The sequence below is a fragment of the Mytilus edulis genome, chromosome 10, assembly GCF_963676685.1.
Source record: "Mytilus edulis chromosome 10, xbMytEdul2.2, whole genome shotgun sequence".
Taxonomy (NCBI): Eukaryota; Metazoa; Mollusca; class Bivalvia; order Mytilida; family Mytilidae; genus Mytilus; species Mytilus edulis.
The window spans coordinates 58073523-58088931 of NC_092353.1; the positions used below are offsets into that span (position 1 = coordinate 58073523).

General features: G+C 30.9%; 1 protein-coding gene across 1 annotated transcript; it reads left to right on the forward strand.

The window, feature by feature from the left end:
- Positions 1-1048: 1048 nt before the first annotated feature.
- Positions 1049-14671, forward strand: LOC139491540 (protein downstream neighbor of son homolog). Its single transcript, XM_071279291.1, has 10 exons — positions 1049-1439; positions 3725-3862; positions 5569-5757; positions 7162-7271; positions 7954-8010; positions 9002-9180; positions 10178-10274; positions 11710-11853; positions 12844-13039; positions 14233-14671. Exons 1-10 carry the CDS (start codon positions 1155-1157, stop codon positions 14581-14583), a joined length of 1746 nt encoding a protein of 581 aa, XP_071135392.1. The 5' UTR covers positions 1049-1154; the 3' UTR covers positions 14584-14671.
- Positions 14672-15409: the final 738 nt, after the last annotated feature.

Below are 15409 nucleotides of genomic sequence, written 5' to 3' on the forward strand. Positions count from 1 at the left end.
ACCGCCATATCATGCCCAAGGAAAATGTATAGAAATACACAGGGGCTTTCGGAAATCGATTAAATAAATTTCTTATAGATCATGATACAATAAGTGTGGACATATATAGTAATTCTTCATATATTTAGAAATATATTTATGCCTTTTGGAAAAGTTTAAATTTTAATCTTCTCCCTTCCAAATGCTTTTGAAAAGTGTCTTGTTGCAGAGGAGGATTTAGGGGGTCCAGGGGGCCCGCCCCCCCTTTTTGAGAAAAAAAATTGGTTGCTTATATAAGGATTGATCATTCACTGAAGCGCGAAGCGATCGGGCCCACTCTTAGGCAGCCAGTGGGCCCCCACTTATGAAAATTTTTGGATCCGCCACTGTGTTGCCTCGATAGTTCACACTGTTAAATCATACAACTACGATAAATATTGGATTTTCTGCCGTGTTTAACATAAAATTGTAGTTTATACAAAACACTGAGATGGAAAAATTGTGGACATATGTGCTTATTACTATATTCACATAAATATTTGAAATATCATATCATCGTATATACAATAGTTTACTTTTTTTATTATGTCCCTTCCAAATTTATTTGAAAATTAGCTATTTTCAGAAAATCTGATAATATTTTTCAAGATGACTGGAATAGTTGCATATGGAAAATTGATATTTCAGAAAATTCCCGACTTTGATGTTGTTACATCAAGGATTTGTATAGTAAGAAGACTGAGTAAATTTCTGGTGAGTCAAATTGATATGGCTACTTAATAATCGGTAAACCAAACTATAGTGTATATATATCTTGTTTAAGTGACATAATAACCAAGTATCATGGTAAATCCTTGCCTAACTAAATATGACTTAAAATGTGATTAGTGGGTAAGCTGGTGTGTAACTGTCCCACACCCTTTTAACTAAAATATTGGCAAAACTGTCAGCATTCAGGGAATTGTGTTTGATTTAATGTAATAAACTGAAAGGAATAGACATAAATAAGGAGACCTGAGAAAAAGCCAAAGTGAAAACTGCACCCGGAAAGTAGCATTACTAATCCGTCATTGGTTTGAATTAGAAGATCAATTCAACGTCCGGTTTGAAAGCGCCAAATACAATATTTGTTGTTGAATCTAGAGCTTTCTTTGTCGCTATTATTTATATTAAGAATGGCAGAATCGCCACAATGGAAGAAACCTTCAGATATAATGAAGAATATGAGAAAGAAGAAAAGAATTTCCTTGCAAAGAGTTCCATCAAATGATTCATTTTCGAATACAGTTTTCGGGGACATGACAAACACTTCTTCACAACCAAAAAGACGTAACCCCTTTTCAAAAGACACATCAGATGATACACAACCATCCTCTAAACGACCAAGGAAGTCAGTCGATGAAGACCAACATAATGATTCAGTTGATCAGATTTCTTTCTTTAAAATGTTTAATGAATCGGTATGAACATCACCGCCTTGTCATGTTTTATAAAATTCAATTTTAATCACAATTCACATAATATCTCATTGCAATCACAATAACAGACAAACTAATACAACTCCACAGACAGTCCTAGAATATGCACACACACACACTCATACCAAATTCCTTCCTGCAGAACACAAACACGGCACCAATTTGTTTTCCACAAAAAAAAACAATTAAAATTTGAACCGATGCAGGACGTAATGGCCATACTACCATGACGGCCATACCCCTAAAACATGAAACGGCCAAAGTACAAAAACGGCCATACTTTGTAAAGACGTATCGTCCATGTTTTTTTTTTTCTAAATGTTATAGATGAATTATTTTGATACTTATAGATGGTTAAATTTCACCAAGACTGAGATTGAGAAGATTTTTATAGTTTAGAATAATATATATTTTTTACAGATATAATAAAAAGATCTGTAATAACTAACATGTGCTTGTATTTATACATGTATATCGTCATTGACAGCGACAGTCAACATTACGACAGTTTAAACTTCATATAAAATATGATGCCTTTATATCACATTACAATAAAAATGATTCTTCAGAAATTGGTTACAACTGATAATGAAATTTTCAATATACTTACATAATATGGCCGCAAAAAGTTATGAACACGAGCGATGATGTTCAAGCAAAGATAACTCTAACAAGAATAAATAAGATCTCCTGTACAGAAAAAAAGTACTACAAAATCATATTTATGTTATTATTATGAACAAATACTTATTTTTTTTAATTATATTTTATGTTATAAACTCAATAAAAAAAAAATAAAAGTGTGGACGATATGTCTCACAATGTGTGGCAGATATGTCCCATGGACGTATGGCCGACACATCCTAGGGCCGTCATGGAAGTATGGCTGTCGCGTCTCGAAAGTATTTGAACAGTCTCACTATAACTTAAGAGTTGCTCAAAGCAACTGTCTCAACATACACCTATAGTCAGTAAATTTATCATCAGTAAATAGTTATATCTTTATAATATTAAAATATAAATAGAATTAGAATAGGCACTGCCACTACATGTACATGCACTATGCATGGCATGATGCTGTGTAAACATGTTATAATAAATTTTCAATCATAATACACATGATACAAGTATAATTGTATGTACATTTCCAAAAAGCAATGCACCCTTCAGGTGAGAGAGTGAGGTGACATAAACTTCAAAGTGTTGAAGCAATTACTACAAATAGAAGAAGTACATGAAGTATGAAACATTCTTTTAGTTTTGCAAAGCTTGTTATATAATTAATTGAAATATGTTTTGTGAGTTCACATCAGACTATAAGGAGAATCATAGATAATCTGTAATTAGGGGAAAGATGTGATTTGAGTGCCAATGAGACAATTCTCCATCCAAGTCACCATCTGTAAAAAGTAAACAATTAAAGGTCTAAATGTGGTCTTGGCTCACACCTAACAGCAAGCTAAAAAGGACTTTAAAATAAAATGATCTGTAAAACCCCCAAACCAAGGGGTCTATAAATCTATATAAAAAACAAGAAAACACTTATGAACCACATCAACAAACAACAACTGAAAACAACAGGTTACTGACTTAAGTTCAAGACAGATGCAAAAAATATGCAGTGGGTTTAAACATTTTAACAGTCTCTAGACAACATTCACCCTAACCTGAAATAGTAGCTTAACATTACAACATAGAAAGATACACTATAAAATATCAATTCAAATGGCTTTACTCCATCAAAAAGACATATATTGATATAGGAAGATGTGGTGTGAGTGCCAATGAGACAACTCTCCATACAAATAACAATTTAAAAAGTAAACCATTATAGGTTAAAGTACGGCCTTCAACACGGAGCCTTAGCTCACACCGAACAACAAGCTATAAAGGGCCCCAAAATTACTAGTGTAAAACCATTCAAACGGGAAAACCAACGGTCTAATCTATATAAACAAAACGAGAAACGAGAAACACGTATATATTACATAAACAAACGACAACTACTGTACATCAGATTCCTGACTTAGGACAGGTGCAAACATTTGCAGCGGGATTAAACGTTTTAATGGATCCAAACCTTCTCCCTTTTTCTGAAACAATAGCATAACATCACAACAAAGAAAAACATACGATAAAATATCAATTGGCAGACTTAACTCAATCAAAAAACGTATGATTAAACAATGAATATATTGCATGTATTGATAAAAACAAGTTTTTAACATAGTGCATGTAAATCAACAAATATATCATTTTATTTCTAGAACAATACGAGCACAGTGTCAGCAGAAAAAGGTATTGAAATAGAGAAGACACCCACTCCAGTTTTTCTAAGAGAGGAAGAGGACAGTCAGTCTCAGTTTGCCTTCATTGAAAAGATTTTCAGTGCGAACAAAAATCAGGTACCTATAACAATGTATAACTGATAGCAGGAATGAATAATTTTCTTTTGACAAGGTTCATCTTTCAACCTTGTCCTCATTTTCATTTTCATTGTTAATTTTAATCATTTATCAGGCCTATAGCTATATGTCTGTCTGACAGGGTTCATCTGACCTTGACCACATAATTTTACATGGATCATTGATAATGTAAATTTTATAAAATAATTGAATGTACATGTACTACCTTTTTCTGTTAGGATTTTCCACACATATTCAATATTGATCATTAAAGCAGGCGTGACATTTCAATCTGTGCCCTATTGTACTCCTGTTAAATTGTATTCTACAAAATGTATTTAAAATATATATATATATACTGTCCAACATACAATGTACATGTATTAATTCAAGTTGATCATGTCTGTTCTGTTCTGTTTTGTTCAGGTAATTTCCTCTGTAATATATACATGTATATCTGAGCACTCCCGCTTGGGATATATGGTTTTAAAATATTTACACAGATATTTACAGTGTGGTGGACATGGGGTGCTTAGGCCATGGAAAATTAATTGTTGGTTTCCCCTAACATGGGAAAATTTTAAAGACCCGGCAGGCAGGCTTCTTTTTTTTGTTTTTTGTTTTTTTTTATAACCATGCATAATTATCTGTGCACTGGAATTCAATGAACTTGTTCCCAAAGTAAACAACATATCCGACACACATCCCTCCTTCAACTTGGAATGGTTGCAAATCAAGACTCACTTATTTCGAACTGTTTTTAAGCATTTCTTGTAGATTTTATATAATTTTAACTGACTGCATTAGTGTTAAACTGTAATGTATATTTTAGGGTACATGCATTAATCATAATAAATTTTTTTTAATTTTTTTTTTTATATAGAAAAAATTAAATGACCCGGCGGTAAAAAATGACCCCGTTGGGTTAGGGGAAACCATCAATTATTTTTCCATGGCCTTAAGTTTAAAAAACTTTATATACAGGTAAAACCGTGAATTTTAAAAACAAGTGTCCTGTGTTAAACACATATTGACCAATCAGATTGGTATGCACATGTAGATTGACACAAACTCCTGAAGGTGCTTGAGTCAAGTAGGGTCACCCAAGCCATAAGGTATAACATATGTAAATAATAACATACAAAATACCCTGTTGATTGTTTGATACATGTAACTTTTAAGTATACAAAGACATATTTCAAAAAATAGATTGTAGACTTACTACATGTCCGATCCTAATTATGTTTTTTTTTTCACTTTGGCCCCTTTAACAATTTTACTGCTATAACTAGGAGAATACCATTATCCTGATATCTGCAGGAGGAAGTCTTTCTCCAAGGGCAATCAGTAGTCTGGCAGTTATCAGTAAACATATAAATTAGTAAGAAAGAAATAAAAGAAAGGGAATTGTAGCAAGTCTACATTCACTGAAAATTTGCCACCTTGATAAACTTTTTTTAAATTTTGTATATACTTAATAAAGGATGACTACGTCTAGTCTCTATCAAATCATATTAGTCTGAGACAAGTAATTATATAAGGTCATCCAAGCTGTTGAATTACGAGGCAGAATTTGAGAGTTATTAACCAGCATTCATTGAAAATTCACAACCATGAATAAATTTTATTAAACGACAGAAGAATCCAAGAATCACTACATGAAACCTTTATCAAATCAAATGTGTTTTTTTTATCTTTCATATAAGAAACCTGTCCCAGTCAGTAAGAAAGAAGTAAAGAAAGAAGAACCAGTCTGTACGTCAACTTTTCCAGTAGACTGGAGTTTAAAGGTCAAAATGAGAGTGGTTTCATCAACCCCACTGACATGGTGTACACAACTGAAGACGATGGAGGAGGCAGTTGGTGTAACACAGTTTACTACTGGTCAAAAACAGGTAATTATATAAACATGCATTAATGTGATATACATGTAAATCATAATCCTAATAAGGCATTCATTTATTTACATTACAATACTGACTGTTGTACCCAAATTTGTTTACCTATATGTGTGATATTGTTTTGTTCACACATTGGCAATATAATAGAATTATATGGCACAATCATACAAGTGAAAGGTTAGGCTAGCTATAAAACCAGGTTTAATTCACCATTTTCTTCATATAAAAGAAATGCCTGTACCAAGTTGTGTATATATATGACAATTGTTTTCCATTCATTAGAGGTGTTAGAGCTTTTGATTTTGCCATTTTATAAAGGAATTTCCATGTTTAATTCTTGGATTCTTAAGAATAACCTTGTTGACATTAACACTTTTGTATAAAAAATTCATGAACATTCATAATTAGATTATCTCCCCTTGCCAATTCAGTTTAATTTTCAAGGGAAGATAATTGAATTTATAAATGTTCATAAAAAATGGAAAAACAACAAAGTTAGATAAAAAAAAAACAATTTTGAAAGACTGACAACACCATCGAACATTTGAGAAAACAAACCAAACTCATCTACAAACTTATTGGTGACGTGCTATGAAAAAAAGTTAAAAACACCAAATATAGTCCTTAATTGAAGAGCATACAGAAACTGAAATAAAAGTGCATATAACACTAGTTATACAGAAGAAAAAAAAATTAATAGGAACCCTGTCACACATGACACAAAATAGGTTATTTACTGAATTTTGTTTGACTTGTATTTTTGATGATGTAACTTTTTAGATTGACATGAAGCATAATATCACAATAATCATAAACATGATGAAATACCAACATAATTAATGGAGATTTATATTGCATAGATATAATCTATATTTAGTTTGTTTTGTGTCATACTGTGGATACATTTATTTTCGAAACAATTTTCGTGAATTGTAGAAACTTTGTATTTTCCAAGATATTTGATTTCCTGTTTTTGCCAATGCTTGTATACTACAAGCCTATAAAAAAATGATATTTTTTGAACATTTAAATTCCTGATACACCTGTTATAACAAAATCCATGAAATTGGTATCCCATAAATAATAATGAATCCACAGTACTTATTACCCACACTTTAAAAAAGAGGGGGTATACTGTTTAACCTCTGTCTTTCCATCGGTCGCTCCACACCATGAATAGTTTTCGTCGCAACTTTCTCAGACTGGAACTAGATTACAAGGATTTATAAAACTTGGTTTCAGGCCTAGGGTATATGTGAGTTAGCTATACCGTCAAATGCGTTTTCAGATTCATCATTTAGCAACCTTTTGTTTACCTTATACTTTTCATGCTTTTAGCGGGGCAGGGGCTCACAGATTACTGATCACAGATTCACTTTTTCAATATTGTTATTTCAGGTTACTGGCAATGATAAGTCAGAGTTCCAGAGCTGTTGTCTTTACTGGATCTATCCAAGCTTTCCATGGATGAAAATGTTCCCAAGAATAGTACCAGATAATAACATAAAGTAAATACAATCCAAAATACAAAGTTATCATACATAAACCAGTATAAAATACAAATTCATTGAAAAAAAACAGTTGATAAAATCAGTTCAAATCTGTCACATAAACTTATTGAATCGACCGAAGTGGACACTTGATTGTTAAAAAAGTGACCAAAACTTTTCATCAAATGAATCTGAATTTGATGCCAAAATCGTCCTTACTGGACCTACTCCTTTAAATATTTAAGGAATAACACATTTTCTATAGGGTTTGTATGCAGAAATTTGTAAGCAACGAAATCAAATATCCAGGAAAATGAGAGATTTCCTGTATTCACCAAAATTGATACACACAAAAAAAAAATGAACCCAAAGTTTAGTTTTGTAAACTTAAGTGACAGATTACACCTTGAAATACAGTCCATTTGTCTTTAGTTTAATCAGATCTTAAATCTGTGTTATACAAAGATGTGTTGGAACTACATTTAAACTTTCAAGACTTTGTGTCACTACAGCACACCTTTGAACAATGCAGGATAGACCACCTTACATCAGTACATCTGATTTGCAACTGGAGGCAGACTGAATATATGAATTTTCCAATATAACAATATTCATACATTCTAAAATTTATGTTTTTATGTTTTTTTTTGTAAAAGTCTAATGAAAAGTTAACCTTCTTTCAATTTTTTTTTATTTTCAGAAGATCATCAATAGATTTGTTACAAGATGATGTTCAGAAATCACTTCAGAATGAATGGTAGGTGTATTGTGTATTGAATCTGCATTTGAAATTTGAATGTATAGGAGTTCAGATAAATTTGAATACATGTATATTGGGAATACATTTTTTATTTTTCTGACATTGTAAATATGATGTGTCAAATTGTTAAAATTTATTTTTCTCTCCATTTTGCTAGTAATCAACCATGTATATAATATAATCAAGCCAAAATTTTGATACCTTACAATGAATTTTATACGGGTTTTTCAAATCACAAGTAATACATTTTTCACATTTAATTTGAAGACCTTGCTGATAGACAAAGAGGACATAAAGGTTTAACCTTGTCTATCTGTACTTATATAACTGTTATAAAACTTTGCCTCAACCAATTGTATGAATCTTAAACACAATGCTTTTACGTCCAAACACAGATCAAGTTCGAATTTGTGCTGCATTGCATCACTTTTACAGTTTATGAGTTATGTCCCTTTATAAATGGATAATTGCTAAATTTTCTTTTGTGTCCTTTAAATTAAGTTTGCCTCAACCAAATGTTATCAAACTTATAATAGCATCAAACAGAGATCAACTTCAACTTATGCTTGCGTTGCTTTTACTGTTCTAGAGTTACATCCCTTTATAATTGAAAAATTGTTCCATTTCCTGTACGTCTTCAAGTGTCTTTGTCACATGGAATTAGGAAATTTGTAAGAATCAATCATATGACTTTTCTACTAATATCTCGAAATTAAAATCCATGTTTAAAATTTTTTTCGCTGTAGATTCATTGTATTGGTTTATCAACAAAGGACTGGTAGATTATTTAAAGAAAGATTTGCTGTAAATGAATTATTATGAAATGTTCTCTTTTACTTCAATATGTAAAGAAGTAATCAGCAGAAGGGCTTCAATAACTGTGAGGGTCCTTGATACATTATATTTTATCATAATATCCCCAGATGTTGCTGCCAAATAAGCATGAAATGCATTACAGATTATCTCAATTATATTCTGTTGTTTTTAGGACGGAGAGTTTTTCTTCAGCTTTTCACCAAATGAGAGCTCAGCAATGTCCGTATTTTTATGTGTGCACACATCAATTTTCAGTATTGTTTAGAGCTAAGGGATTAGCAGGAAGTTCCTCTATGTGTGCTTTTCTCACACCAACTACAAGAGGATTGAGAGAATCACTGAAAAATGAAGGTATGTATTCTCATATATCATGTATATTGTGGACAAAACAAATGTTTTGGATGTATTATTATATATTTTTGGTAAGAAATATTCAACAAAATAACAAAAATGTTCAAAATCATATCATTCTGCCCAACTATTTTACCCTTCAGTAAAAAAATCAGTTAGATTTCATTCAGCGGAAATTATTTTACTGCTGAATTTATATTATCACACAGCTGAAATCTGACCATATGCCTTGTAAGTGGAATTCCTCCTAATGGTTGCTAGGATGTTAATACACTTTACACACTCGTAAAACAGTGACTAAGAATAGTGTTCATTAAAGGAAAACAATGCAGGTCCAACATATTAAAGGGGAGATAATCAAACTTTTACTGTTTCTCTTTGGGCACCAGTGATCTTTTTTTTTAAACAGAATAACATTGTTTTAATATCACAAAAATAGGGGATTTTCTTCTGAACAAATAGTTTTTAAATATATTCAATATTAATTAACGTAGCTTTTTTTTTAAATTTTTTCATCAGCATATAAAACAGCACATTAATTCTTATCCTTGTTTGTTCTTATTATGTTAATATCTATGTTTTTATTATGTTAATATCTATAAATGTTTTAACAGGTGATGTTGCTGAAATACAAAACGTTAACTTTGTACTCATAAGTGTAACAGAAAATATATTTCTTTTCAGCACTTATGTATATCTTGTGTATAAGATAAGATAAGAATTAAGATAAGAATTTTATTAATTTAATCAAGAACTCATAAAGGGCATCATTTTACAACACAATATGATTGGAAAAAGCAAAACAGAAAATACCATACTATAACGTTATGTATATGTTGTGGCCAGTTGTGAAATACGAACACACCATTAGGGTATAATACTATAATTTTTTATGAATAAAATTATTTAAAGTATATTTTTCCACTTAATATTTTCCTTTTGGAGATAAACATTCTCAGAAACATTTATTTGAATTTTGTCCTTCTTTATGTTTCAGATATTGAGTTTTCTATGCCAGTTTTAGATAATAAAAAGAGAAAATCAGCAGAAAGTTTGTTGGAACTTGAGAAAGAAAATCAAGAAATAACTGATAAGTATGTAATAGAATATGTAATTTAAGCATGTACAACATTGTTCATATATAAATATTAAACCACTGCAACAAGTGTATTATAGAATTTCTCCACTTTAAAATTATATTTTAAGGGAGAGGCTAGCCTCACTTTTTCATTAATTAGTTGAAAGTTGAGAAATATTGTAAAAATTGAGCTATAGTGGTGGAATCTATTTCTCTAATGATTTAAATCCTTCCTTTTTAAAAATTCGCAGAAAGTTAGGCCACAATTAAAAATATTTTGGTTTGCCCAAACCCTACCCAAGGTTGAGACAGTGGGTAGGTAGGTAGGCATTTTCTTCTTTTTTTTTTTAAAGAAATTTACATATCAAAAGTTTATTAGTCTTCATGCCTATCTGATTAAAAAAAAACTTCTTCAAATCAGGACAATAAAAGAATTTGAGAAGGCAGCTTTTTTCTGGGTAGGTAGGGTTTGGGCAAACAAACCTATTCTTTTTTATGGCCTTGTGTTCTTTATACATGTATGTGAAATCATCAGGCATGGTAACATTTTTATAGGACATTACAATAGGAAATTCAGCAGAAAACAATTTGAGCTCATAATTAAATTTTGACTTATCAGATACAGAAAATAGATATACCACTAGACATCTGGTGAGGAGAACATTTTTTTTTCACAATCCGTTTTGAAATCTGAAAATAGAGGGGGACAAAAAAAACTAATTTTAAAAACTAATTTTTATCAACTACAACATGCATGTATACTGACTGGTATAGTCAGTATACATGCATGTTGTAGTTGATAAAAATATATTAAAATGGATAATCAACCAAGGTAGTTAAACTATTTTATTGTTGTTATTTTATAGGAAATTACACATAATCCTTTGAGTTTTGAGGGATAAAATCTAATTTTTAATGGAAATAGATAAGAAAGAAATCTTTCAGAAATTATGAAACAGAAAAAATGCTTTGATAATCTCAATTTTGCAATCCCAACAAAAGTGTGGAATGTACATGTAAGAATTGATCCCAAACTTTTATACCATGCCAACGGCAAAATATTGGTTACTTTTATCTCCATGTCAAAGACACGACATTTTTGGAAAAGAGCAAATACTTGTAGATTTAATGTACATAGCCTAAAAAAAATAAAATTTATACTATTTTAAAAACAACAAAACCAATATATAAAAAAATGATAAACATGTGTATGCTTTATGATGTGCTATATCACAGTGCATTAAAAAAATGATGCTTGCATTTATAATTGCAAAAAAGTATGGAAAAAATGTTTAAAAATTATTGTTGTGATTTTAGAAAAAGCTGCATACAGATGTATGTATCAGATATTAAAATGTGAGTTGTTGTTTTGGCGATACTCTGCCAGTTGCATAAATAAAATCTCACAATTATTACGGACTTTATGATATAAAAACATTTTATTGATTCAGATCTAAAAGTACACCTAACCCTAAAGACGAGGAAGAAGAAGATGAAGATTTAATAGATACAGATGAAGGGGCCCATGTCTGGCTAGAAAGTATCGGCTTGGACAAGAAATCTTTTCCATCACTTGATCCAAACAAAGTGAAAATGTATCCTTTAGTCAATATCATAACTTCTAGATAAAATAATGATTGTAAACAGACTTTAGCCAACATTAGGTTAGGCAACTGCTGTTTAGAGATTTTCTAATCTCGGTATCAATTAAGTAGACCAATCACGATAACAAACACAATGCAATGGACTCTAAAAGGAGTGAGATTGGGTGTGTTGACAGGGTAAATGTCTCCTGCTTGAATGTTTAACCTGCCATGCAAATCAACACTGTGAAAAATAAATCAAGAAATAGGATACAATCTGTAGAATTACAAATAACATGGCTACTCTAGATCAAATATCTATAGACTTGTCACTAATGAGTTAAGACACAGAAAATCTCATAACATATCATGAATAAACGTTTGTGGTTTTGTAGTATACAGTAATTTGACAATTATACTACAAAACAGGAGGAAAAAAATAAAGTCAAAAGACATATATTTAGACCGTTGGTTTTTCTGTTTGAATGGTTTTACACTAGTTATTTTGGGAACCTTTATAGCTTGTTGTTTGGTGTGAGCCAAGGCTCCGTGTTGAAGGCCGTACATTGACCTATAATGGTTACTTTTTTTAATTTGTTATTTGGATGGAGAGTTGTCTCATTGGCACTCAAACCACATCTTCCTATATGTATATAAAGGTCAAATGTGATCTCAACAAAAAGAAGTGTCTCCTCGATGTTTCAATCTCCAAATTGGACCAAGTCTAGTTTTAAAGACCTGATATTGATAATGCATATGAATGTCTGTACATTTGAATGTTTTTCAATTACTTTATACATTTTTTTGACTGGTATGTTGAGAAGTTTTCAGCAACTCAGATTTTAAATTATACTTCAGTGTTATTTTGAAGATTTTTTTTTTTTTACCAAAAATGAAGTACATATTGTTTGTTGCCAATTAAGTTTTATAAATAAATTCCAGGAATGTATTATTTTTTTTTTTTCATTTTTATATTAAAAATGTTCCTTAACTGAGACACAGACAAAGAGAAGGTTTCAGAGTGATAGATAATCGTCCAGAATCCTTAGTTTATGTTGAAGGAACCAGTGTGCATGGACTATTTAATTTTCTGCTGAACTGTCGTAGTTGCATAGCAACAAGTGGTCCACAAGCAGGAGTACCACCATCCATACTATCACCTTCATCATTTAAAGGAGCTGCTCTAAAGTCTCATAAGGTGAGAATAGTCTTATACAAATACTAAATGTGTTTTGAAGGCTGATATGCCTTTGACAAATATAAGTTTAGGTAGTTATTGTCTTGATTAGCATGCAAAATTATGTATTAAAAAAGCAACAATGCTTAGGGTTGTTCCATAAAAAAATGCATGGGACCCAGTTAAGGTTCTTAAAAATTTCCTCAATGGGTCGGTGTTTATTTACACTGAAAGTGTGAAAGAAATTGAAAAATTGCCTCTTTAAATGGTCCCCCTATTCCGAAAGTGCCTTCTCTGGATACCAAATATGTTTTAATGGAACAGCCCATACTTTTTCAACATAATTTCATGAAAGTCTTTCTAGTCAAAATATACATCTTTGTTTTACATTCACATGGTACAGATGTAAAATGTATATATTGAACATTTTTTTTATGTGGATTCATTATTTTTTTTGGGATTCCAACTTTTGTAGACGAAAGTAAATTGAATTTAAATGTAAACAAACTTCAAATATTTTATAAACTTGTATGTTGTATGTAACAAAACCGTGAAATCAAATATCCACCAAAAAATGTTATTTTTCCTCAATCCAGGAAAAGTGGTATCCACAAAAAAATGAATCCACAGGTCTATGTAAACTTCACCAATGTTTTTTAGTCATAATATATATTTCGTTATTTGTTATTACACATTTGAATATCAATATAAGATAAGGACATCAGTTATGATTTCCAATAAAACAACGATCCACTGGAGATCAAATGACATAGATGTTAAACATTGACTATATCAAACTTAAATTCTGATGACCAAAACGATGAAGACTAACAGAAATTTTATCTCGTTACAAAAGGAATGCAGGAAATTTATTGTATCCATAATATTGTGATATTTGTAGAAAGGCAAAAAAGCAAGATTAATTATTGTAATTTCAGGAAAAAATCTGCATACACTTATAAGTATTGGATATCAGACTGTAAATTCATATTATTGCGACTATCACACAGTCACAATTTCACAATAATAAAAACCTTGCAATTTGAATATTTCTGGACTTACATTCATTTCCAAGAGCTGAGCATCTAACTTGTAATTTAAGCTTTCTCAAAATATATTGCAATTTGTTTTTATTTCTTTGCAACCTTTTATGATACGTTACATACAAATGATTTTTGTTTTAAAATCAATTCATGAAAATTCATATTCTTCAGGTTAAACATTCCATAGCTAGACAACCAGATGTCGATGGCAATATAAGACAAGTCCACATTTTAGAGGTGGCGGGGCCAGTTCTTCCACATCACGTACATACCATATCATCTCTCTTACATCGGACTCAAAACCAGGACTTTAGTTTGACTTTCAATACACATGAACCTTCTCAGCCATTTAATGTCAAATGTCTACCTGGTGAGGAAAATATTGTTGAAAATTGCAGACGGTCATTTTTAATGGAGGATCAAATGTATGATTCATTTTTTAGTGGACAATGTATAGCAGACAGACTTACCTGTATACATGAATTAACTTGTGAAAAAGAAGGTTATACATGGATATCTTGATATTTTATTTAATCTGTATGATTACTTCCAAATTATTTGTGCTAGGCTATGTAAGGTGTTGCCTTTCATTAAGGGCTTCTTATGATGAAAGTAGGGGTTCAACTGACCTCAACCTCAAATCATGGATCAGTGATCAAGGTTAAAACTATGAGATGAGGTCTGTTTCTTAGATACCTTAACCAGTAGATCAACTATATGTGGTGTATGGAATTATTGTAAGGGATAAATGTCAGTCTGGCAGGGATCATCTGAACTTGACATTATTTTCATGGTTAATTGGTCAAAGTGAAGTTTTTGTGATTTGGTTTGTTTTTCAAATTGCATAAGCAATAAGCCAACTATATTTGGTTTATGGAATAATTTATGGTGTACATGCCTGTTTGTTCGGATTTATCTGACCATGACCTCATATTCATGGATCTTTAAAAATGTTAAGTTTATGTGATACTTTCAACATAAAATTAGTGATCAGTAAAACAGCCAAGAAATATTTCAGTATGTGCACTCCTGTTTTTGTCTAAAATCTTTATTAAATAAAATGTATTTTCAATGAAGACATTTATTTTATGATAGACATTTAACACTATTTCATTAAGACATCCCTGAAGATTCAAGCAAAGTATTACTGTCCTTAATTCAGTTTTAGTTGGAAGTTCATTGAAACTAAGTTTAAACCTCAAATTAATTGCAACAGAAAATGTTTTAGTTCTAATCTATAGCATAATGCCCCAAATATACGCAGAAAAAAGTCCCATAAAAGTTATCTTGTCAAGGAAAACTCAAATTTTGCATTTTAAATTTCTTATGGAAAGTAACATTTAAAAGG

Bases quoted from the DNA above. Each gene is read 5' to 3' on its own strand.
- LOC139491540 (XM_071279291.1), top strand. From the start codon at position 1,155: ATGGCAGAATCGCCACAATGGAAGAAACCTTCAGATATAATGAAGAAT. The intron at 7,272-7,953 runs GTAAATACAATC...TTTTATTTTCAG, and splicing joins GTACCAGATAATAACATAAA to AAGATCATCAATAGATTTGT. The intron at 8,011-9,001 runs GTAGGTGTATTG...TGTTGTTTTTAG, and splicing joins AAATCACTTCAGAATGAATG to GACGGAGAGTTTTTCTTCAG.